This window comes from Mangifera indica, chromosome 18 (genome assembly GCF_011075055.1).
Source record: "Mangifera indica cultivar Alphonso chromosome 18, CATAS_Mindica_2.1, whole genome shotgun sequence".
Classification (NCBI taxonomy): domain Eukaryota; kingdom Viridiplantae; phylum Streptophyta; class Magnoliopsida; order Sapindales; family Anacardiaceae; genus Mangifera; species Mangifera indica.
The window spans coordinates 9,308,470-9,333,018 of NC_058154.1; the positions used below are offsets into that span (position 1 = coordinate 9,308,470).

Consider the following 24,549-nt stretch of genomic DNA (forward strand, 5'->3'; position numbering starts at 1 on the left):
AAACCTCACAGTAAGCGCCTCTAATATCTGAAAATCTAAACTGTCACCCATAAACAAATTTTTATTAAAATTTTCAGTTATAATTAAAAGTAAAATTATCATTTTAATAATATTATTAAAAATATATATAATTCATTATCATTTTCTCATAAATTTTAAAAACAAACAATTTCACCTCTGTTCAAAGTTTACTAACTTTAAAAAATCGCATTCCCCCTCCCCCAAAACCTAGAATTTCCATATTTTTTCAAATTTAGCCACCCCTATAACTTTTAAAAATTACAATTTCACCCTATTTCTTGAACTTCAGTTTCAATATCCTCTTTGTCCATTTATGTCGTCCTCCTTCGCCTAAGTCGAGCCAACATTGACCTTGCCTTGCTACTTTATCCACTGGCGACGTCAGCTACAAGAAAATACTATGCATCGAAGAGATAGAGATCTCTTCTTCATACGATATTCTCCCATTGCCAGTGGATAACTCAGGCAAGGCGAGATTGACATCAATTCAACTCAAGCGAAGAAGGACATCGAAGATGGACAGAAAGGATGTTGAATTATGAAGTTCAAAAAAGGGATAAAACTACAATTTTAAAAGTTATAAGGGCAATTGAAATTGAAAACATATGGAAACCTTAAGTTTAAAAAGAAGAATATAATTTTTTAAAGTTAAAAAACTTTGGTCAGAGGTAAAATGATTAATTTTTAAAATCTGATTAATTTTTAAAATCTAAGGGTGAAATTATAATAAATTATATTTTTTTTTAATATTATTACTAAAATAACAATTTTACCCTTACTCATAACTAAAAATTTTAACTAAAATTTACTCGTAAGTGAATGGTTATGTATTTGAAAGTTCAAGGGTAAAACTTTAAAATTTTATTATACCTTAAATGGAAACAAGTATGTTGACTTATTCATAAGCATAGTACTCAAATTGCATATCATATAATATATTAAACCCTAATTTTTTATATTATTTATTATATTATATTATAAGATATATTTTTTAAAAAAATAAAATAATAAAAGATTTTAATTAATACATCATTATTTTAAAAATTATAATCTCTGTGATAGAGGATGCATACCCTTTGATGAAGACAAAATTAATAATGTAATTAAACTAGTTAAAAATATATATATATATCTCAAATTATAGTGTCCGTAACTACTACAAAGAATCAACTCACATAGATACAATTTTACTTGCCATGAAATTGCTATAGAGCCACGAGCAAATTTAGACAAATTTTGCCTCTGAATTGCTCAAACTGAGTGAATCCGAAGACTTTATGCTATAATGAGCAAAGAAAGGCAGAGATTTATTGATAGTAATTTTGTTAGAAGCTCCTCTTTTCTTGTATTAATACGGTTAATTCTAAGAGGTTAAGCACAAATATATATTTTAACTTTTAATAAAATTATGGGTACTCATTTTGAATATATAAATAAATATACATTTGATTTGTGTCACTATATAATTTAATAATTTTGAATTAAAGATAAAATAGCATTCAATCACATGATGATATACATAAGTGTGTACCTATTTTTAACAACTTCTTTCCAGTTTTTGGAAGCCTCGCTCACTTTTCCATTGCTGGAGGACTCACTTTCCTCATCAGTCATCATAATCTTCCCCATACTTCTATAGCTTTAGCAAACTCCAGGCCTATAGGCCATACACAAACAACATTTTGAAAAGTTGACATATCAAAAATAAAAATATTTATCAAGATCAAAACTAATTGCACAGAAGAAGCCAGGGATATGAATATGGTAAACAAAACCATTAACCACCCAAATCAAAAATAAAACTATGCGTACGAACTTATCTGTACAAATTAAGTTGACAAATTTATACAATTCGTTTGTACACATAGTTTTACTCTTAAATCAAAGAGAGACACATATAAATACACAATATCCTAAAAGTGGGCTGGGTTGTGGCAAAATTTGTTTTTACCTGGCCATGCCCTCCTCATCAGGGAGAGTTTCATCATTGGTATGTGCCATTTCATCTACTTCCAGAGCTAGGGCCTGTAATACTGCATAATGTCTCTGCAAGGCTGCAAGATTATATGTTATCAGAATTTGCGTTTCTTTAAAGTCTACAACTTTATGGGTCCAGGCAAACTTTTATACAGATATAAAATGTTTCTAGAATTAACAGAATTAACTTCAAAGACAAACCGGCAATTTAACTGGCCCTGGATCTATTGGTCATTCTAAAAGTTCATTGGATTTTAATAAAACAATATATAAGGTAAACAGCTTAAGATTTCTTGCAACTGGTAGTTAGATGAACTTTTTGCTCTAGTATGAACAGCTACATATCCTTACAAAATAACTGTTATTTGAGGATGTTTACATATTGTAATGACATCAACAAGTGTTAGTTAAGGAATAAAACTATATGTACAAACAAATCTCACTAACTTATTTATACAAACTAATATAGCATTATATGATTGGGTGATGTAATTATATATTTTTTCTCTCACTTCAAAATCACTTAATCAAATTCTGTAACATAAGTTTATAATGATAAATTAGTAAGATTTGTTTGTCTATGTAATATTACTCTTAGTTAAGCTAGTAGATCAACAAATATCATGCTGGAAAATACCAGGATTTGCAAATTGGCATACTGAAAAATCGTTCAATTCGATTCATTTCATCAAAGCTTCAACCTTTTTAACTTGATCATCAGTAGCTCGAGATACAACATCTGTATTAGAATGAAACTGCAAACATGACCAATTTCCTCAGTCAAAACATTATGACAAAAACTCTATTCATATTAACTTGGATATGTATCTTGCCTCTTCAACATTTCTGAGGTCATTAGAATATGGAGGGTATATCACATGCATTCCTGGAGAAAAGTAGCCACTTGGCAAATTTAGAATCCTATATATATGCTCATAAATAATATAAAAGATATGCAACACATAGATGTGTACATCTGATGATACATATGCCTAGAAAATCACTTTGACTAAAAAATTACTGATTAAAACTGGTATAAGCTTAGAGAAATATATTTTGAGAATAACACATATAACAGTTGAAATCAAACACCATTCACGTACTCAGAATAATTGCCACAATATTCAGGCGTCAAATTGGAAAATACAATTGACAAGAGTAACTGATATTGAGTAAAGTACCGACCGCTGAAGCTGTGACAAGGATCTATGAAGGGCAATAAAAATACAAGGCGCGAGCACTACCAATCACTTCCTGCATAGGGCAACACAAATGCAAATTCATAAGTTCTACAATCCAAAAGGCCTTATCTCAAACCTTAAATCTAAGACCATGTCATTCTACCAGGATAATTAGTACTAACTAAAGCTTTTACAGCTGTTATAACAAAATGATCTATAGAGATGGTAACTATTAATTACGGACTGGTAGTAGGGTTATCATTTCTTATTCTTATAACCCACCAAAGTGTGAAATTTTAAGTAGAAAAACACCATCAAGTGTTCATTGCTAAGGAGGTTCTAATAATGAGAATAGTTCTAGGCAACTATTTTGTTTCTTTTTTTTTGAAAAATGTTCTCAAGGTCTTTGGAATGATTTAGAGGCTGTGCCACCAAACATCACTCAAATCTGAAAAAAATAACTCAACTGGTTCATGAGAAAAAAAACTGACAAGGCACAATCTGATACAACCTTGCAAAGGTATTGTTTTTTGATGTCATTTACATATACATACATAATTATCTGTGTACATATATACAAGCTTCAAAGTATTCCCTTGCTTTCCAGAAAAAATTCTACTAAGATATGGAAGGACATTAACTCTGTTCAATAGAACTTGGCATTTATCATCAGAAAATATAATGTGAGTAGGCATGAGGATTTACATGTTCAACACTTTGAAAAGTACAAGAAGAGACAAGAATAACTGATTTAAGCATAATGAAAAAAAGAATAAATTTCAACAAAATGATATTTACAGTACAGTAAAAGACAAGATTTAAAGCAACCTTGTCACTAGGAAAAAGAAATGTAGATGGCCTCAAGTTGTGATAATCTTTTTAGCAATTTAATGGCTTGAACCCCAGGAGCCACACGTCTGGTTGAAACTCTAATGGTCTTAGATAGCTCCGCAGCAGAAAATTTGATATTTTCACTGAAGATGACATAGAAGACATCGGCTAAAATTCTAAGTAGAAAGCTAAACGATACCATCAATGAATTCAATATAACAAACTTTATGATTCTTTCAGAATTTTTTAGTAATTCTGAGACTATTTTATTATGATCAAAACTGTACAAGATACATGATTTATATGGTTATTTATAAACTCACAAAACAAATAACTAAATCCTAACAGAAGGAAACTAATCTCTAGTTTTATAAGGAGAATCACACAAAATAAAAAGGGAAAAAATCACTCAATAAATTAGGAAATAGTTTATATCCTGATCTCTATTTCCACACTCCCCCTCAAGTCTGGTTGAAGATGTTAATCATTCCCAACTTGGATTTAAGATCTTCAAAGTTGGCGCATGACAATGCTTTGGTGAAGACATCGACAATTTGAAGAGAAAAGGGTGTGTAGATCAAATAATTCCTCCTTCAATCTTCTCTCTGATGAAATGACAATCAATCTCTACATGTTCAATTCTGTCATGAGGTAACTTTGTGATATTTATTGATGTTTGACCATCACAATACATTTTCATAGATTCTCCTAAAGGAACTTTTAGTATATTAAGAACCCTTTTCAACTACATCCCTTTGCAAATTCCACGAGCCATAGCTATGAATTCTGCCTTTGCACTACTCCTAGATAACAGATTGCTTTTTACTCCTCCACATAACCATGTTCCCCATCCATAGGTTCAATAACCTGTAGTAGATCTTTGACCAATGACAAAACCGGCCCAATCTACATATGAGTAAATCTGAACATCTAGATTTTGAGTTTTCTTGAATAACAGTCTAACACATGGAATCATCTTTAGATACTTGAGAATATGATAGATTCCCTCAATGTGCGTCTATGTTGGGTTGTTCATAAACTGACTTACAACCTAACTAAAAAGTTGATATCTGATCTTGTGTTAGAGAGATAGATAAGCTTTCCCACAAAGCATTGATACCTTCATTTATCTACGAGAGGGCTTTCTTCATTTATGTTCTTTTTGTAATTGTTGTCTATTTGATTATCTACAGGTTTACAGTTGTAGCCAAACATCCATGTCTGCTTTAGTAGATTAAGCACATAGTTCTATTGTGACACTACAACTCCCTTTTTGATTGAGCAACTTCCACCCAAGAAAATATTTTGAATTCCCCAAGTCCTTAATCTCAAATTCAAGGGCTAAAATCTCTTTGAGATTAGTGATTTCATTTGCATCTTGTTAAAATAATGTCACCCACATAAACAATTATAATGGTGATTTTACCTATATCTAAATGTTTCACGAGCAAAGCATGATCTGCTTGACATTTTGAGAATCCAAATTTCTTGATAGCCTTAGTAAACCTATCAAACAAAGTTCTATGTGATTGTTTGAGGCAATATAGAGAATTCTTCAATCGACAAACCTTGTTGACGCTCATTTTGTTTTCCAAGCCTAAAGGGATCTCACCAGATTGAATAAATCCCTTAGCAATAAGCATTAAGCAATGCATTCTTAATATCCAAATGATGAAGTTGCCAATTCAAATTAACTACTAAGGAAAGAAGTACTGAGACTGTGTCAGTTTTGCTAAAGGGGTGAACGTTTCTAGGTAATTGATCCAACATGATTGAATAAATCCCTTGGCAATAAGACAAGTTTTAAGCCCAAGGCTAGATTCAAGCCGAGGTCGTTTTAATACATATTGATCAAAATAATGTCGTTTTGTATCAAAAATTTTAATTCGCAAATTTGACGAGCAGCTCAAGCTCGAAACTATTGGCTCGAGCTTGTATAAGGATGGCTCGTTCGAGCCGAGCTCGATTTGAATCCAGCCCTATTTAAGCCTATCAATATCACCATTTTATTTTTGTATGTTACAATAAATATCCATTTGCAATCGAGACTTATCCCTTTATGTAAATCAGTAAGTTCCCATATCCCATTCTTCTCAAGAGCACACAGTACATCTTCAATGGCCTTCCTTATTCTGGTTTCTATAATGCTTCATAAACACTGCTCGGAATTTGAATATTAGTAAGACTTTTCACAAATGTTTTGAATCTTGGAGACATTTTCTCATAGAAAATAGAATTGCAAATTGGATGGTTGGTGCATGAATGAACCATTTCACGTAAAGCTATAGGTGAATCAAGATCATGAAATTCATTAAGGTTAGGATTTTTGTTACCTAAGAAAATATTTGTTGGCATTGAGTTTAGGTATGACTCTTGAGTAGTAATCGGGTATGGTTAACACTAATTACTTCCTAAGTTTTCTTGCTTCTCCTTGCATAAGTAATGATGATATTATTTTAGACAGTTTTGGGAGAAAGGAGACAATATGAGATGGATGAAGATAAGGTTCAATGTTGTTGGTTTGAGCAAGACTTGAGATTAGGGGACTTGAGACTCAATTTGAGGGACTTGTGCCTCAGTTTGAGAGACTTGAAACCTAGTTTGAGGGACTTAAGATTCAATTTGGATGGGGAATGAACAATTATGCCTCTGAATTGGTATTTTATATTTGAAAAGTGTTTCTCCCTTTGAATAGCAGGTTGGGAATAATAAGGTTGTCCTTACAAAAATGTTACATATATTGAGCTACAAATTTTTTTAGTAACAGGGGAGTTACATTTATAACTTTTTTATTTGAAGGGTAGTCTAAAAATATACATTTTTATGCCCTAGGGATCAAGTTTGCTTTGATTTTGATAGGTTATGTGAACAAACACAAAACATCCAAACACCTTGGGCGGAAGAAATGGTAGCAGTCAAGAATTGGGATAGAACTTCAGAAAAATTTGACAATGTATTGATGGGTAAAACCAATGAAGGCATCATATTAATGAGATATGTGACTGTTAAGATGTTTTTTATCAAGAAAAATTAGGGCATTTGTTGTAAACAGGAAAGGTCTAGCAACCTCTAGAAGATTCTATAATTTCATTTGGCTATCCCATTTTGATGAAGGGTGTTGACAAAAGTACTTAGATTAATTATAGTCTCCAATTTTAGAAAATCTCCTAAGAAGTAGTCCTTTTGTACTATCAACCCTTTAGGGTTTGGATTTTTCTTTGAAATTGTGTGTGGACCATTTTACTAACATTTTATAATATTTGACTAACTTCATATTTTTTCATCAAGAATATTCAAGAAATTCAAGAGTGATCATCAACAAAGGACAAACCATAGCCCCGAAAATAAATTTTATTTTGTTAGCCCCCATATGTCATTATGGATCATACAATAAAGGTTCAAATAACTTATAAGGACAAATAGGATCATTTGTGCAAAAATGTTTAGAGATATGACATATTTTATATTCAAATGACTAAATTTTTTTAATTAAATTAGAAAGCAATTTTTTCAAGTATAAGAAATTAGAATGTCTTAATAATGCCAAAACACAATATCTTTACTTTTATTTAAACTAAAAACTGAAAAAGACCTTTTTTCCAAGGTTGAAGGAGAAATTTTAAGAAGGTAAAGTCTCCAGCACATCTCAATACTGCCAATCGTCTTCCCTAAACTCAACTCCTAAAAAACACATTGTTTAAAAGTAAAGTGAGAAACACATTTCCTTTCCTTCGTTAATTTGATAATCAGTAACATATTACAATCCATTTTAGGCATCAAGATGACAGATTAGGATCTTTGGAAATTATAACTAAGCCTAAACCAACCACTTTAAATAAGGTACCATCAGCAATTCATATTGTCAATTTTTTTCTTTTTTGCCATTAATAATATTCATGAATAAAAATAATGTCACATGTCATGTGATCGAAGGCCGTAGAGTTTACAATCCCAGGATTCCTTCCTCAAGTCACATTGAGATCATTTGGAAGATTACCTTTATGTGCTAAAGAGCTGGTAGCAAAAAGAGCCAAAAGTGAGTTTCCTTGTTAATTAGGTGTCCCTTGGGAAGAGGTCACTTCTAAAACCGAGGATTGGTGTTGAAGACCATTATGTATCATGTATGATACCTTCAGAGGTACGGGACTGTATCTGATTTTTTTTTGGAATTACTAAGGTGAACATGATACTTTTTGAAACTACAGGGATATATCTGTTGTTTTCTAAAACTTCGAGAGGCTACCTAATTTTTCTAAAGACTATAAGGGCTTTCTAGAACTACAAGAAAACTTAAAGGTTCTCCTGGAATTTCAACCACCACATTATCTGTGAAGTAACACCTATAGTCTAAATTTTTTCCAGACTATAGGGGTCCATTTGTTACCTCCTTCAAATAACACGTATGGTCACTCCCAGTTGCTTTCTTGGGTGCACATGCCTGAGAAAGGGAGACACAGACGTACATGACTCAATGCACGGGCATACGTCCCTTGAACCTCTTGTTCATCGTCTTCAACCCGTCAACATACTATTTTATCAAATTTTTCAGCCATGTACAACCGTCCTTGCTTGGTGAACAAGTGTACATAACATCAAAAAATCCCTCTATGCCACAAACGGCTGCACATGCTTCACCACACATCTGTTCGCTGGCGAGAATCAATTTTTAGCAAGGGACGTACCAACGAGACCAAAATAAAGGGGACATACGAGCATGCAGGTTTCCACACACAGGCACCTTATAAAATTTCATGACCCTGGGCCTTGTATGCCCGTGATTCTTATAGTCCCGACCGTACATGTGTCTTAGAAATCATTTTCGACCAACTCTTGGCCGAATTTCTTTTGCATTCCTTGTCTCTAACACCCTAGAATCAAACAAGGCTAACTAACATATAATTAACATTGAAATCATATAAAGAATACCAAGCATATACAATCTATCATGTTGTCTCAGCGAATATTAACATATATCAATGACAAACAATCCTCTACCATCCTAAATTACTTCCACAATCAATCTTTCAAGCAACAAAGTAATTCAAGGCGGAGAGGGCATCAAAATCCAATCAAAGGAAGCGGAAAGTCATTCCCACTTACCTGGTTTCCTTGCTAACATAATTTCGAGCAATTTTCTCTTCCTCAAGAATCTTTGTAGCCGGATCCTTGATCTTTCCGATTGCATGTGGTTTCTCATCTCCGAGATCGGCTCCCTGCTTGCTGGAATAATGCACACCTAGAATTAGGGTTTGTAGAAAGAGGCGGGGGGGTTTATATCTCCCCCAAAATCCTTCTCTTCTTCGAATCCTATTTCAATGGGATTCCTTATTTTAACAAGATGTATGACCATACATCTATTGATGTGCGGGTATACATCATCCGAATGACATAGAAGCGTGCATTCCTTGAGCGCACAATTGTACATCAAGCCAAAAACAACTATTCTACTTTCGATTTCAACCCAACTCGATCCAAACTCAAACCTAAAACTAGGGAAAGGACAATAAAACCCCTAGAGCATCCGTAAGGATGCTACAGCTTTAGTTTATTTACCTCCATCCGGCTATCTATGTCAGAGAGATAAGACTCGATATGACTCACTCGAGCCTCTAGTTGGCTAAGTCAATCCAATATAAGACTCCCCCATTGGGCTATGGTTGTGTCTACATAACTTCGAAAAGCCTCATGTGATGGAGGCTCAACAGTAGAGGACTCAATTGTTTGAGTCTCTACAGTTGGGGGCTCAATGACTAGTGTCTCTTTTGTTAAAGGCTCTGTAGTTAGGGGCACAAAATATGGGGGCTGAGATTTTGTGGGCTCAAGAGAGGACATGGAGGGCGAAGACATCAACCGAACATCTGACATGCCCATGTACTCAATAATGTCACGATACCAATCTTCGCCCTTCTCGACTGAAGATGCTGCCAACGGGAAATTAACATTACCCTGTTCATTATTATCATTTTGATTAAAACTTTTATGTCAAAATATACCTAAAATAACTTATATATAATTAATAACAACTAATATTTAACATTTACTTACATCTCTAGCAAAAATAACTCTTACATCATTCCATCCTGGGACGTCTCTTGTCCGCCACCTCAGCATCCGCGGTCTTGCCAAAGGTGATATCTGGTCCACCCAACTCTCTAAGGTGTTAAGCGTTTCGTATATCCAAAACTACAATAACAATTTAAAAATATTATTCACAAGTTATTATTATATTATTTATTATCCAAGAATTAATCATTAACAGGATTAGACAACACACTTACTTGAAATGCTAGAGGGAACCCCATAAGGCTATATTGTTGCATATGAGGGGTCTTATTCTTGATCGGCTCAAACTCGACACAGAGTCGGCCGATACAATTGCAGATTGATTTGTAAGTCATTTGCCATACATGTACTCCCCATGGGTATGTATTAAATTTATCTACATGATCTACTAATTGGAGTATCTCCTTAGGGATCACATTTCTCTTATCAGCCCCTAATAAACCGATATGAAGATAATAAAGCAATGCTAACTTCACAGCATCAGAGTCGTTGTCCCCCCATGCCCTCCGCTCAAACACGTGCATGATGTCAATGTATGTAACAGATGTCTTACCAGCGAAGTATGTCTCTCTAATCCTATGGTCGGCCAAAGAGGGAAGATATTGTTGTATCTTTGAACGCCTATTAAATCGTAGCCCAGTCACAAGAGCGAACTCATATGGGCTGAATCGAACGTCAATCCCATTAATCCTAAACCATAACTCCTTGACTGAGTTTGCCCTCACCACCTTGCACAATATGAAGGAGTGTACCAACACTCCGCTGAATCGTGAATCTCTTAATTGCAAAAATTTTCCAAAACATGTTGTTTGGAAAATTTCCTTTTGTCGATCTGTCAATGATGACCTAATACTAGCCATCGCGTCTCGATGGCCACGAGTGCTCACTTGCGCCTTAAAGTGGCATTCCTCAAGAAATCTAAGATCGCCAAATGTTGCATCTCTCTTTCTTTTGCATCGCGAAGCAAAAATCTGCTAGAAAATAAATAATAATAGGTTAATTTTTATAATACATATTTTATTTGAAAAACAAACCAAAATTTTGAAAACTAAATGTAAAAAAGAACCTCAAACTTGAAAATATTAATTAACCCACCCAAATGGATAATATTAGAAAACCCCCAAAATTAGAAAATATCAAAAACCCCACTACACGTGATGCGGATATCAAACAAAACATGTGTGGTGAAAAATAACCAAAATACCCCACCACACATAGCCTGCATGGTGGATTGCGAAACCCCCCGTATATTTAAAAATAATAAAAAAACCCCACCACACAAGTCATACATACTAGTTTGATATCTAATACCCTTGCATAGTGAAAAGTATCATAAAATCCCCGCCACATGGGTCATGCACAATTCAAAAATATCAAAAAAGCTCTCATCTTCAACCCCGACCACCATGTGTGATTCGTATGGTGATTATGAATCACATGTGGTAATCAAATCACCCTAAATTGACTATTTTCAAACCCGATTTCAACACCAATCAATTCTACACTTATTCTAACACAAAACCATTAACAAATTTTATCAAAATTGCAAGGGATTCAAGCTATTTCCACACAAAATATCAACTAGTAAATCAAAACTCTAAAACAGTCCAAATCTACACCAAAATGCTTAAGCAACAATTTACTAACTTTTTGGCCATAATTTCAACCATAAATTAAACAAAATAGCAGTATTTGGAATCAATGAATAGTGCACATGTTGTGATATCAGGTATATAGGGTGAGAATGCAAGAATTCAAAGTTAGAAAATTAATTTAAGGCTTGTTTATATAAGGTCATTTTCGTTAAAATGTAAAGTATTGGTTATATTAATGAATTTCAATTTCCAAAAATCAGGTGTATCAGCAGAACATGCTTTCAAACAAAAGCACTTGCTACATAAACACTTTCAAGCACTCCACTAGACTATTTCATCAAAAAAATACAAAAAAAAAAGAATAAATGAAACTATAAATTGAAAATAACATTAGTTATTACTATAGCCAAAAATCGTTCATGGAGCTTCAACTCCCATTCTGCTGCATGCGTATTTTAAACTAAACGATATTGAATTAGACAGAAAACTCTTTTTGCGATCAAAAGGTAATGAAAAATGTTTGCTGCAGAAGAAATTGATAGATAATTTTCTAAAACGACCTTTTGAATCAAGAAAAGCCACTTAAATTGCTGTGTACTCAACGGGCGCTTTACAAAAAAGCACTTTCACTCTTTCACAAAATAACTTGCTAGATAATCACTCTCAAGCACTCCAATAGTCCATTCGTTGAAAGAATACAAAAATTAGTTATTACTACAGACAATAATCATTCATCTAGCCAAGTAATTGGAGCTTCTACTCCCAATCTTCTGCCTACAAATTTCAAACTGAACGATAACCTTACAAACATAAATAAATAAATAAAGACATTTGAAAAAACTCACTGTTGAAGTCGAGGTAGAAAACATTTTGAGCGAAGCATCAACGAGACGCACCGCACTTTCTTTATTTGACTCTTGTCCCTGCAAATTAATAAACAAAACGTTTTTTCGCATTTTTGTTCGGCAAACATACAGAAGAAGCAAGAAAGCATGGAAGTATTAAATATCAAATGGGAAGAGATAACGCATAAAAAACCTGAAGGAGTTCGTTCTCGGGACCGTCTTCATCGTCTCTGAAAGCGACCTCTGGGTCCAACTCCATAGTTTTCTCAGAGAGAAATGAAAGGTCTTGGGGGCTTCAGGGTTTCGAAATTCCGCCGCCCGCTTGTTTATATAAGGGAAAACAACTGTTTGCCACCCAAGTTTTACCCTAATTTAAGCATATTTATACCAGTTAAAAAATTTAAATATTTATTCACAAGTTATCTCCAGTTTTCGTTAAAAGGAATGGTAAAATTATCATTTTTCTCCTAAACTCTTAAATCTTAAAAATTTATACAATATCCTCTTTAGTTGGAAAAACTAACATTTCCCCCTTAAGATTAAATTTTAAAAAATATCATTTTCCCCCTTTCAAATTTCCAAGCTAACGACAGCCACTCTCACCATCCTAGTGATGGCTCTCCCTCTAACACCATCTCTCCATCCAAATCCCTCTCTCTCCAATTGGATTTCATCTGGACAATAAAGACATCGTCCAAACGAATCGTCGTTGTTTAAACGACTATGACGCTTCTAGACCAAGGGTAGACGTTGGAGATGACGAACCCTTAGTTTGAACGCATCATCATCCAAACGACAATGATTTATCTAGATGACATCTTCATCGTCTAAACAAAGGATTTCGTTTGGATTCTTTGAATCCAAATGAAATCCAACCGGAAGGGGCTTCAGACAAAGAGAAGACATTGAAATAAGAGTCATCGTCGAGAGAGAGAGAGAATAGTCGTCATTTGTCAGGAAATTTGAAAAAAGGGAAAATATCACTTTTTAAAACTTAATCCTATAAAGTAAATGTTAGTTTTCCAAAAATTAATCTATAGATAAGTATTTAAATATTATAAATTTTTGGAGTTTTAAGGTTTAGGAGAAAATAGATATTTTACCTTTTTTTTAACAAAAATTAATCTATAGATAGATATTTAAATTTTTTAATTACTGTAAGTATATTTTTAAGATTATACTAAAACTTGAATGAGAAATACTCTTTTGCCCCTTATATAAATTCAAAAATCGAATTTTTAGTTCCATGTCTTGCAGGTTGTTTCTAGAGTTAATACTGTCAATGGGTCAGATTAACTAGGGGTAAACGGGTTAAAAATTGAGTAAAATTAATTAATTTTTTTGGTTCAGTCAAGTTATACAATTTTAATCCAGCATGTATGTATTATACTAATATAAATATAAATATATCTAAAACTCTGAATTCATTCTCATTGTACCCTTATTCTTAACCTTAGGAGATTGATTAAAATGGGTATTGTTTAGAGACACTGTTTATGATACAATTAACAAAATTAGCTAATAGACATGGGTGGATAAGTGGGTGTATTGTTCTTGGGTACTATTTATGAGAACTTTTATAGAGTTGGTTGGTAGGAGTGGGATAGACAGGTAGGTACGATATTGTTTACAAATATTGTTCACAAATACTATTTACAAGCACTATTTATGAGTATTATTTACATAGATTGTTGGTAGGCATAAGGTTGGCAAGTAAATATGATATTGTTTATAGTCACCGTTTATTGACACTGTTTATGATTATTGTTCACAATGTTGATTAGTAGGTGCAAGGTAGGTGCGTAAAGGTCTTATTGTTCATACGCATTGTTCACATTACCATTTTTAAAGTTAGGGATAAAAATAACACAGATATAAAGATAAGATCTTGACTATCTCTCTACAATATATAAAAAGTTAATTAAAAAAAGTTAAATCAATTAAATAATAAAATTACTTATGCATATTTTAAGTATACAAAATAAATATATAAATAATGTGTCAATATATGATTGGGTAATTTTAAATTAAAGATAAAGTAATACTGAATCACATGATGACAAATTATCTGCGTATCTATTTATGTACTTAAAATATGTATATATAATATTTCTCTTCATTAAAATACTAATAATGATTTTTTAAGTTTGGATGGGGTATATAGTAATTTGGCTATAAACCTAGGGGATGTTTGGTTGAGAGTAGATAAATATTACTCTAGTAATCTATTTTTTATTACTTATATTATTTTATTTGATTTATAAGTAATAAAATATTTTAATAATATTATATTACTAATGGTGATGTGACAGGTAATATAAAGAATAATTTGATTAACATCTTCATATTAGGTATTATCTGATTATCAAAGTAATCTTGATTTTATTATAATTATATTTTTATCTATTAATTTTTTAGGACAAAAACAACCTCATTTTTTATTAATATAATAAGTAATATAAATAATATTTTAGAATAATATATTAGTTTGCGGAATTGAATGAATGATGATTAAATGAACGAATGTTTGGTAGTTTACATTAAAATGAAAGTTTTTGCTATAATTGGTAATAAAAATATTATTGAACACTTTCAAGCATTAACGAAACAAAAAATTGTATTATGAGCAAGTATATCTGGAATTTATATTTCCGATATAAGTTTGATGGTGTTTTGTATTGTAATTAGAAAATCATTATTTTCTATATAGATATAATATTTGATTGAGTGTTACTTTAAGATAAAATATGTGTTGATTGGTGAACAATGATGGAGCCGTGAAAGTCTGCTTTTAGTCAAAGTTCTGCCCTTGCATAAAAAAACAATTACTTGAATAATTTAGCACAAAAACAAAAACCAAAACAATAAAATTACATGCACAAACAAGGACGTGTTATTATATGATTGAATGTTAATTTATCTTTAATTTTTAACTATCAAATCACACAATGATATATCGTTATTTATGCACAAAATTGTGCACATAGCACTACTCCAAACAAAAATATTTTTCTAAACCATTTCCAAACCCTTAACAATGTTCAATACTATTTTCAAACCTTAATCCATTTTTTCAAACTCTTTTTCAAAGCCTAATCCCTTATTATAACCATTTTGAAACCCCAATCCTTTTTATCTATTTTCAAACCTTAGACCTATTTATGAAACTATTTTAAATGCATATGCACATTTTTTGACCATAATTTCCAAATCCTAAACCATGTTCAAAGCTATTTTCAAACCCTAAGCTATATAAACATTTTCCGACCCATTTTCAAACCCTAAACCCCTTTTGTCACACCCATCTTCCAACCCTAAACCCCTTTACGTTTCAAATCTAACTCGAACAAAGAAGAAAACTTATAGTCAAATCTTCTTTTTATTGTTAGTATTTTGCATACTATCATTGAATGACCAATATAATGGTTTTGTTAATTATCAGAAAAAAAAAAAAAAAACATAATGGTTTTGTAAAAACTCCTCGAACTAACCAGAAAACCAAAGCTAATACACACTAATGTTCTTCGTTAAGTGTATTGTAGTATAGAAAGTAAGGAGAATCTAATGAACTAGGGTTTCAAAAGATTGTTTTGCAAATAGGAACCTTCCCAACTTTTTGTTTGCCTCACCTTTTAAATATCTCTTTTTATTTTTAAATTTCAAACTTCTCTTTTTTGTTTTTATTCTTTATTTTGACTTTCAAATTTTCTTCAAATCAAACTTTTTAAGTTTTTTATTCCGATGATTCGACTCATTTAGATTTTTCATTTTTTGGACAAGGTAAATTGAAATTTTTTTTCTTTTTATTATACAATTTTCTATTAATAAAGTTAGATTTCAGATGAGAAAGTGTGAATCATATAATAATAAATGCAAAAATATTTTTACAAGTGAAATAAAATATTTTTGATTATAAGAAAACTTCAAGAATAAGAAATTTATTAAAAAACTATAAAAATATATATATAACAAGTTTGGTTTATCAAAATCATTATCATAGGATGATGGTAATTATTAAATCTACAAATAATCATGATGTAGCTAAATAAATTCTTAAATTCAATTATACGAATATTTTAATATTTTTAAAATCAAATTGATGGTCAAATCAATTCACTTACTAATTTGTAGTTTAATCGATTTAATTAATAAGTTCAATATATTTTTAAATTATTATATATTTTTTAAATAGTATTAAATATTTATCATATTTTTTTAGAGTAATATTATACATATTTATTTTAGGTATATAAATATGTACATACTTATATGTATTATCATATGATTGAGTATTATTTTATTCTTAATTCAAAATCACCAAATTACATAATGATATATATCAATACATATATATTTATGTATTCAAAATAAATACACATAATTTTATTAATTTTTTAAATATTTTTTCAATTCAGAAAAATAAAAAATTAGGAAACAGCAAAAAAAAAAAAAATTTAATTATATTGATCAATCAATTAGTACTCTATTACATATATAAAAAAATCAATTACAAATTTTATTAAAATTTAATTAACATCCTATAAATTTTATTATAACACAAAAACTATATAATATTATGTAAAGAAATTTATAGGTTTTACCAAATTTTAAACTAGTCGATATTTATATATAGATTGAATTAGATTGTAAACTAATTCACAATTTAACCAGTCGAATAAATTGATTTGGCTTAATTTTTCACTAAATTTCAAACTAGTCAACATTTTTATATAAACAAAATTAAATTATAAATTGATTCACAATTTAACTGATCAAATTAATTGATTTAATTCAATTTTAATAATCTTAATAGAATCTTATTATGAAATTTTTTTTCTCTAAATTAATTACACTAAATAAATAAAGACAAATTTTTGATTTAATAAATAAATTTTATATTTATTGGATCAATTAAATTAAAATTTTAATTTTAATATATTTTTGAAAAAAAATTTGAACCCACGTTTTCTTAAATGTAATCGCCCCTTAAAAAGTTCATACTTGCAAAACAAGTATGTCATGTCTTTTATTTCTGGAAAGCAGTGGCAAATTTGGAAATCAATGAAGAATGCGGAGAGGGACATCTGCCTACATTTTAGGTGACCATCTCCGAAATCCCTCCCATTGACACCTGCACACCAATGCTTCTTTTGCTTTTCTTTCTCAACTCCAGTCAAAACCGTTGATGACACCGTGGCCGGTTCACCCCCATTTACAGAGATCTGATCTTATCATCAGCACAGCTTTAAATCCCCAATTCATTTTTACATTATTCTTGCTCCATTCAGCTTAAATCGCTGTTGTTTAAGTGGGATTTTATCAGTTCATAGCTACGACACCTGGGCATTGACCTTCACTGTAGCTGAATTTTTCTCTTCCACCATTCGTTTTTCTTTTTTTTTTTTTGGTGGTTTGATGGAGTAGACAGAAGCTGAATTGAAGAGGGATTTCGAGGAAGATGACGTCGGGGACTAGATTGCCGACATGGAAGGAGAGAGAGAACAACAAGAGAAGAGAGAGGAGAAGAAGAGCGATTGCAGCGAAGATATTCGCTGGTCTCAGGATGTACGGTAACTACAAGCTCCCGAAGCACTGCGATAATAACGAAGTCCTGAAAGCTCTCTGTAAGGAGGCCGGTTGGACGGTCGAACCCGACGGCACCACCTACCGCAAGGTAACTGTAACTAACAACCTCAATCCCCACCGTTTCATCATTTGGTTTCGCTTGATTTTCATTTTTTCTTTTTAATTTTTTATTTTAAGATCTTGTTTACGGGAAAAAAATATACCTAGATAAATAAGGTGAAGTCGGAATGCTAAGATGCGCCGCGCCGATCCCGATTGTTGGCTGAACACTATTTGTAACAGTAACTAGTGAGGGAACTAGCACCGGCTCATGGTGGCGCCTGGCGGTAAAGTTTGTATACTACCGGCGTTCGTTAGATCTACTGTTTTGTTATAAATCTGGTCAACAGTCAGCGGCTCTCTTTTGTTGAATCCATGGAAGCAGAAAAGATACTATTTTTTCTGTTTCTCTCTCTTTGATGACTGGGGTAGTCTGACTCAGTCAGTGAGAAGAGAGAGAAGTGAGAACATGCAATTGCATTGGCGTAGATTGAGAAGACGGAAATGCCCTTGTCCAAAAGTTAAATTACCTCCCTCGAATGTCCTTATGGATTGGCAAATTTTTTCTTCAGTAATATTATCCATAGTTACGTACTCCTTTTAAATATATAAATATCTATATATTTATATTTATTATTATACGAGTAAATATTATTTTATTTTTAATTAAAAAATAAATTCAATTCTTATGTCTTTTTATATATTAAATTTATTTTATTGTTATTCAAATTAATGCTAATTTTTTCCTTTCCCTTATTGAGGAATTCGACTTAAATGAAACACAAACGGTTACCTTTAAAATTCTGCTTAGTTTTCTGTTATGGGGAACTGTTTTGGTGGACTCCTTCATTCCCACCCATTATGCAAGTCATTGAGATCATCTGCGTACTTCTGTATTTATAATATGAATATAATGTAGAATGGCGATAGGGTCACTTTATTATATAAGTGAATCAGTCTTTAGGGTAATGCTTTTGTGGAATCTAGTGTGCTTGGTTTCTGAAAGCACTTGTGTTACAGGACAGTACAATCCTACAGGCTGCAAGGATATCATATGCCTGTAAAAGACCATGATGTCTTCAAAATCTAGAAAATAATTCAACTACAAACTCCAATAGATTCTGTGATAATGTGGACTATTCAATATTTTGGCAGCAAAACAGTAAGAAACTACAGCTGGGGCTGTTATTAAGTTAAATTCTGCCGGAGTGCACTTGGCCTCCCTAGTGGAGTGCGATTACCACTTGCCTTTCCACCTAACCAGTTGCTTTGTTCCGATGTCATCTTGATATTCAGCATTAGAGCTCTTACATTGTTTTTGTGGGAGGGTTATTTAAGAACTAGAAGGCAGCCTAGTTTTGCCCAGTAATGTCATATGTCCTGCATAGTAGGCAATCAATGTGACAACTCATATCACACGAGAATGTTAAGAGATAATTGGTTAAATAGTTTATGAACTCTTATGTTGTCAAAACATGCTTTGATTTGTAAAACCTAACTGTGATAGACTATATGCCCAAAGTAAACATTTCATTCATTGTATGAGATTGTAGCTTGTTTTGGTTACTTGTGACTAATTGTAATTTAGTTCCTGCAGGGATGCAAGCCGATGGAGCTCATGGATATAGCGGGTGGTTCTGCTGTTGCAAGTCCATGCTCATCTTACCACCCAAGCCCCTGCGCTTCCTACAACCCAAGCCCTGCCTCCTCTTCTTTTCCGAGCCCAGCTTCTTCATCCTACGCGACTAATCCTAATGCTGATGGGAGTTCCTTCATTCCTTGGCTCAAAAACCTCTCATCTGCATCCTCATCAGCTTCCGCTTCCAGGTTTCCCCATCTATACATTCATAGTGGCTCTATCAGTGCTCCTGTTACCCCACCATTGAGCTCTCCAACAGCCCGAACCCCTCGGATTAAGACCTATTCGGAGGACCAATCTGCCTGCCCTGGCTGGAGTGGGCAGAACTACACCTTATTGCCTTCTTCAACTCCTCCAAGCCCTGGCCACAAGATTGTTCCTGATCCAGATTGGTTTACTGGGATTCGCCTTCCACAACCTGGGCCAGCCTCTCCTACGTTCAGCCTTGTTGCCTCAAACCCATTTGGTTTCAAGGAAGAAGCTATAGCTGGTAGTGGTTCTCGCATGTGGACTCCTGGGCAAAGTGGGACATGCTCTCCCACCATTGCAGCTGGCTTTGATCATACTGCTGATGTTCCAATGTCTGAAGTAGAAACCGATGAGTTTGCATTTGGAAGCAATGTAACAGGGCTAGTGAAGGCTTGGGAAGGAGAGAAGATTCATGAAGAATTTGGATCAGATGATTTGGAGCTCACTCTTGGGAGCTCAGGGACCAGGTAAGCTGGAATCAATGTTTCATCAGGCGTATCAAATTCAACTGTTTCTCTACTTCAACCACCCTTGCTATGCTGCAGATAAAGAACTACAAAAGGGTAACTGACTTTTATTATATGGACCTTGAATCCATTCTAGTACCTCTACAAAATCTATAACTAAAATGATCAAACACTATCTTGTTTTATATTCTTTTCATTTATATGTTAATTTGTTTTTTTTTTTTTTGGTCAAATTAAGTTATAAGTAGATAGTTGTCCAAGACTTGACCATCTAGGGGTGGTTTAACAACCCTTTCATTTGGTCACTCTTAAAAGCTAAAATTTATTGATATACTTGTATGAAGTAGCCATACTTAAATTTGGATTTGCCATTGAATTTAGGCTTATATATGATTTGAGCCTATTCGGTCTTGAAAGCCGGCTTGACTCAATTCAGCTTTGCCCAAATTCGAATCGAACTTGAGTATAAAGATTTGACTTATATTTTAAATTGAGTCAAACTCGAGCTAGGAGATATTTGGCTCGACACTATTCAAATTCCTCGTTTAAATCATTAGTTTGAATTTGTGGTTTGATTCGACTCAAATTCATGGTTCGAATCAGTTGAAATTCAGAATTTGAATTGATGATTCGAATTTGTGGCTCGGTTTCGCTCGAATGCATGGTATGAATGAGAAATTTTGAATAAATTTTCGGGTAAAATGACGTCGTTTTATCAATGAACCACAAACTCGAATCACAAATCTGAGTCATGCATTTGAACCATTAATTTGAGCCGAACTGAGCTACGAACTATAGCCAAACTCAAACCGAATCGAATTAAACCATTTTTTATCCGAACTAAACTTGAATTAGACTTAATTTTCGCTCAATGAACTCGAACTGGACTATTTTTTATTTAAATTGAACTCAAGCCAAAAGGTGTTTGTACTTGACCCAGTTTGTATCCACCTTTAATTTAATTAATATTGACAAGGCTAAAGATTGGGATTGTAACTCAAGGGCTGAATCATATGTGAAAAATTTGGATTGAGTGAACTTTTATCGTATCCTTTTTGTACATTCATTGACATCATTATGTGCTACATTTGTTATCCAATCCATTTCCATCCAAAACACTTCACGTTTTTGTTTTTATTAACTGCTTTCATGTGTTTGATATTTATTGTCTTCTACTGCTACAACAAATATAGAATTGAAAGTCGGCACTTTCTTGACAAAGACAAAAGGAGGTGGACCAAACCACTACTCCCTTTGCTTCTAAAATTCTAGAAATTAGAGATGTCTATAGTTTTATGTCTCTTTGGATGTCCTTTTTTACCATCTTTTGACCAAAGCACCGGTTATCATGGTGTGCTTTCTAGTTGTCTGGTCAAGGCTTCTCCATGATCATAATCATGACATGTGATTGCAGGCAAATCAATTAGAAATTTGGGTCCCCTCTGTTCTTCCCATTTAATCGTTTGATAACCTGGTCATAATATGTTAATGCATTATCAATCATGGTTGTTTCACCGTCAATTAAGCCTATGTGAGGATTTGGAATTTACTGCTGATGTTGATTGTCTGGTTGAATTGATTATGAAACTCTGGGTGGTGCTGTTTTCTGCTTGGGAATTTCAGTGATGAAACCTACAAATTATTGGCAGCTTGGACATGTCTGTGACCCTTGATGTACGCGTAGCCTTGAAATTTATGTTTATAATTGAGGTGTCAATTGACTAGGTTGGACTGATTGCCACACGGCCCATCGGCCTCATGTGCCAATAAGGGTCAAGGCCTGTTACTTTGTGGCCCTTCAAGTTGGCTAGGGTCGACAAACACACAAAGCATGGGGCACAGCTAAGATTCTTAGTGTCGTGTCCCTATAAACTTGTTACGGGCGGTTGTGCTTTTGTCGGTCAATCCACTGTATAATAATTTTTAAATATATTTTAATTTAAAAAAGGCCGAAAGACTATTTTTCATCCAAAATATGTTATTATCTCAAAGTTTCTCTCATTAATTTTTAAAATCCTATTTACCCACTTATGAGTCGTTAAAATTAACGGAACTCTAATCCTTTAAAATTTTATCTCTTTTTACCTTTTTAATCCATAAAAACTAATCATTTTGCTCTAAACCAAGTTTTAAAAAATAGTATTCCTCCCTCTTAGGGTTTAGTTTTCAATTTCCGATGTCATCACCAATGGCGAAGCTTTCTCGAAACATCACCATGCTCTGACGGTCTCTCTTCCCTCCTCTGGAACGTCGATCAACCCAATCTGGCATCGTCTTCTTCTGGAAAGTTGAAAAACTTCATTTTCCCAGACGAAGACAAGGCGTCGTCTTCTTCTGGAAAGTTGAAAAGCTTCGTTTTCCCAGACGAAGACAAGGCGTCGCCTTCTTCTGGAAAGTTGAAAAGCTTCGTTTTCCCAGACGAAGACAAGGCGTCGCCTTCTTCTGGAAAGTTGAAAAGCTTCGTTTTCCCAGACGAAGACAACAACCTTGTCTTCGTCTAGGAAGACGAAGAGTTTTCTCTTCTAATGAAGCTCTTCAACTTTCTAGAAGAAGACGAAGATAGATATGGGCCGATCGACTTTCCGAAGGAAGGAAGAGAGGTTGTTGGAGCATGGTAGTACGTCGGGAAAACTTCATCGTTCGAGATGGCATCGGATTTGACGCTGGGGATTGAAAACTAAACCTTAAGGGGGAATACTATTTTTTAAAACTTGGTGTAGAGGAAAATAGTTAGTTTTTAGGGGTTAGAGGGGAAAATTAGATTTAATTTTAATTTACTTTTAATATTATAAGTAAAATAATTATTTTTTTTCTTTAAACCGTTAATTTTAATAATTAATGAGTGAGTAAATAAGATTTTTAAAGTTAACAGAAAAAAACTTAACAAAACAGCATATTTTGGGTCGGAAATAGCCCTTTGGCCATTAAAAAAATATAATGTTTAATTTTTTAGTAGACTATACTGGGTTAGCTCTTGCGCCTTATCTCGTGGCCCCGGATATGGCTCGGTTTTTTTTGTACCACATCGATGCAAGCAGCGCTAAAATTTCTGAGTTGTGCTTTGGTCCGATCCCTTTGACACTACTAATATAATATATAGGCCATATTATAGTTAGTGACACTTCATAAATACTGAAATGGTGGATTTATAATAGAATAATATTATATATATATTTTAGGGTATATGATATTATTTGATTGAATATTATTTTATTTTTAATACAAAATTATCTAATTATGTAATAATATATTAGATGTGTATTAAAAAATATATACATATAATTTTATTATTTATAATATGGTGAATATCATAGAAAACCAATTTGTATTGTTTTTAAAAATTAATATATTTTATGTTAGGTATTAATAAGCATTAAGGGGGGGATTGGTTCAAAGAAATTTTTTTTTAATAATTTTTTTATTATTTACATTATTTTATTTAGTTTATAAATAATAAAAGATTTCGATAATTTTTTATTATCAATGGTAATGTGACAAGTAATATAAGAAGTAATCTTATTACGAATTTTACCTTATATATTAAAATATTATTAAGATAATTTTTATTTAGTGTTATATATATATATATATATATATATATATATATATATATATATATTTATATTTACTTATTAATTTTTATGATAAAAATACTTTTATTTTGAATTAATATATCAAGTAATATGAAGAATATTTTATTATCAAAATTCAAAGATTATCTTGATAATTATTAGGTATAAATTATTGTTATATTTGATAAAATTTGGTGAAAATTGATAGGTATAAATAATTATTGTGTTTGGTTAGAGGTAATAAAAGAATATTAATATATTATTTTACTTAAATGTATTTGGGTTTAATTATTTTAAAATATTTTTATATTATTTGTTATATTAATTGAAAATGAGATTATTTTTCTTTAAAAAATTAATAAATAAGGATATAATTAAGGGAAATTAAAATAAATGCCCTAAATTTTGGGGTAATAAAAAATTTACCCTCAATTTTGGGGTTAAAGTAAAAATACCCTTAAATTAAAGTATTTAAACAAAAATG

The 24,549-nt window shown here is 32.3% G+C and overlaps 2 protein-coding genes across 26 annotated transcripts; one reads left to right on the plus strand and one right to left on the minus strand.

Annotated features, from left to right (window-relative positions):
- Positions 1-1,107: 1,107 nt before the first annotated feature.
- LOC123202288 lies at positions 1,108-12,844 on the minus strand. Of its 24 annotated transcripts, none has more exons than XM_044618117.1 (11): positions 12,707-12,844; positions 12,514-12,591; positions 10,289-11,047; positions 10,056-10,193; positions 9,111-9,956; positions 4,008-4,153; positions 3,102-3,252; positions 2,636-2,884; positions 1,973-2,075; positions 1,553-1,678; positions 1,108-1,301 (listed from the first exon to the last, which is right to left on the minus strand). In XM_044618117.1, exons 1-5 carry the CDS (start codon positions 12,770-12,772, stop codon positions 9,633-9,635), a joined length of 1,365 nt encoding a protein of 454 aa, XP_044474052.1. In that variant the 5' UTR covers positions 12,773-12,844; the 3' UTR covers positions 1,108-1,301; positions 1,553-1,678; positions 1,973-2,075; positions 2,636-2,884; positions 3,102-3,252; positions 4,008-4,153; positions 9,111-9,632. The 24 variants fall into 24 exon arrangements, with proteins under 24 accessions (XP_044474052.1, XP_044474057.1, XP_044474063.1 ...); XM_044618122.1 differs by lacking the exon at positions 1,108-1,301 and having other exon boundaries at positions 1,308-1,678; positions 9,111-9,230; positions 9,564-9,956; XM_044618128.1 differs by lacking the exon at positions 1,108-1,301 and having other exon boundaries at positions 1,308-1,678; positions 10,289-11,044.
- Positions 12,845-17,563: 4,719 nt separating this feature from the next.
- LOC123201521 (BES1/BZR1 homolog protein 4-like) lies at positions 17,564-20,826 on the plus strand. 2 transcript variants are annotated; one of them, XM_044617070.1, is made up of 2 exons: positions 17,564-18,187; positions 19,727-20,826. In XM_044617070.1, exons 1-2 carry the CDS (start codon positions 17,972-17,974, stop codon positions 20,495-20,497), a joined length of 987 nt encoding a protein of 328 aa, XP_044473005.1. In that variant the 5' UTR covers positions 17,564-17,971; the 3' UTR covers positions 20,498-20,826. The 2 variants fall into 2 exon arrangements, with proteins under 2 accessions (XP_044473005.1, XP_044473006.1); XM_044617071.1 differs by having other exon boundaries at positions 17,565-18,187; positions 19,736-20,826.
- The last annotated feature ends 3,723 nt before the right edge of the window (positions 20,827-24,549 follow it).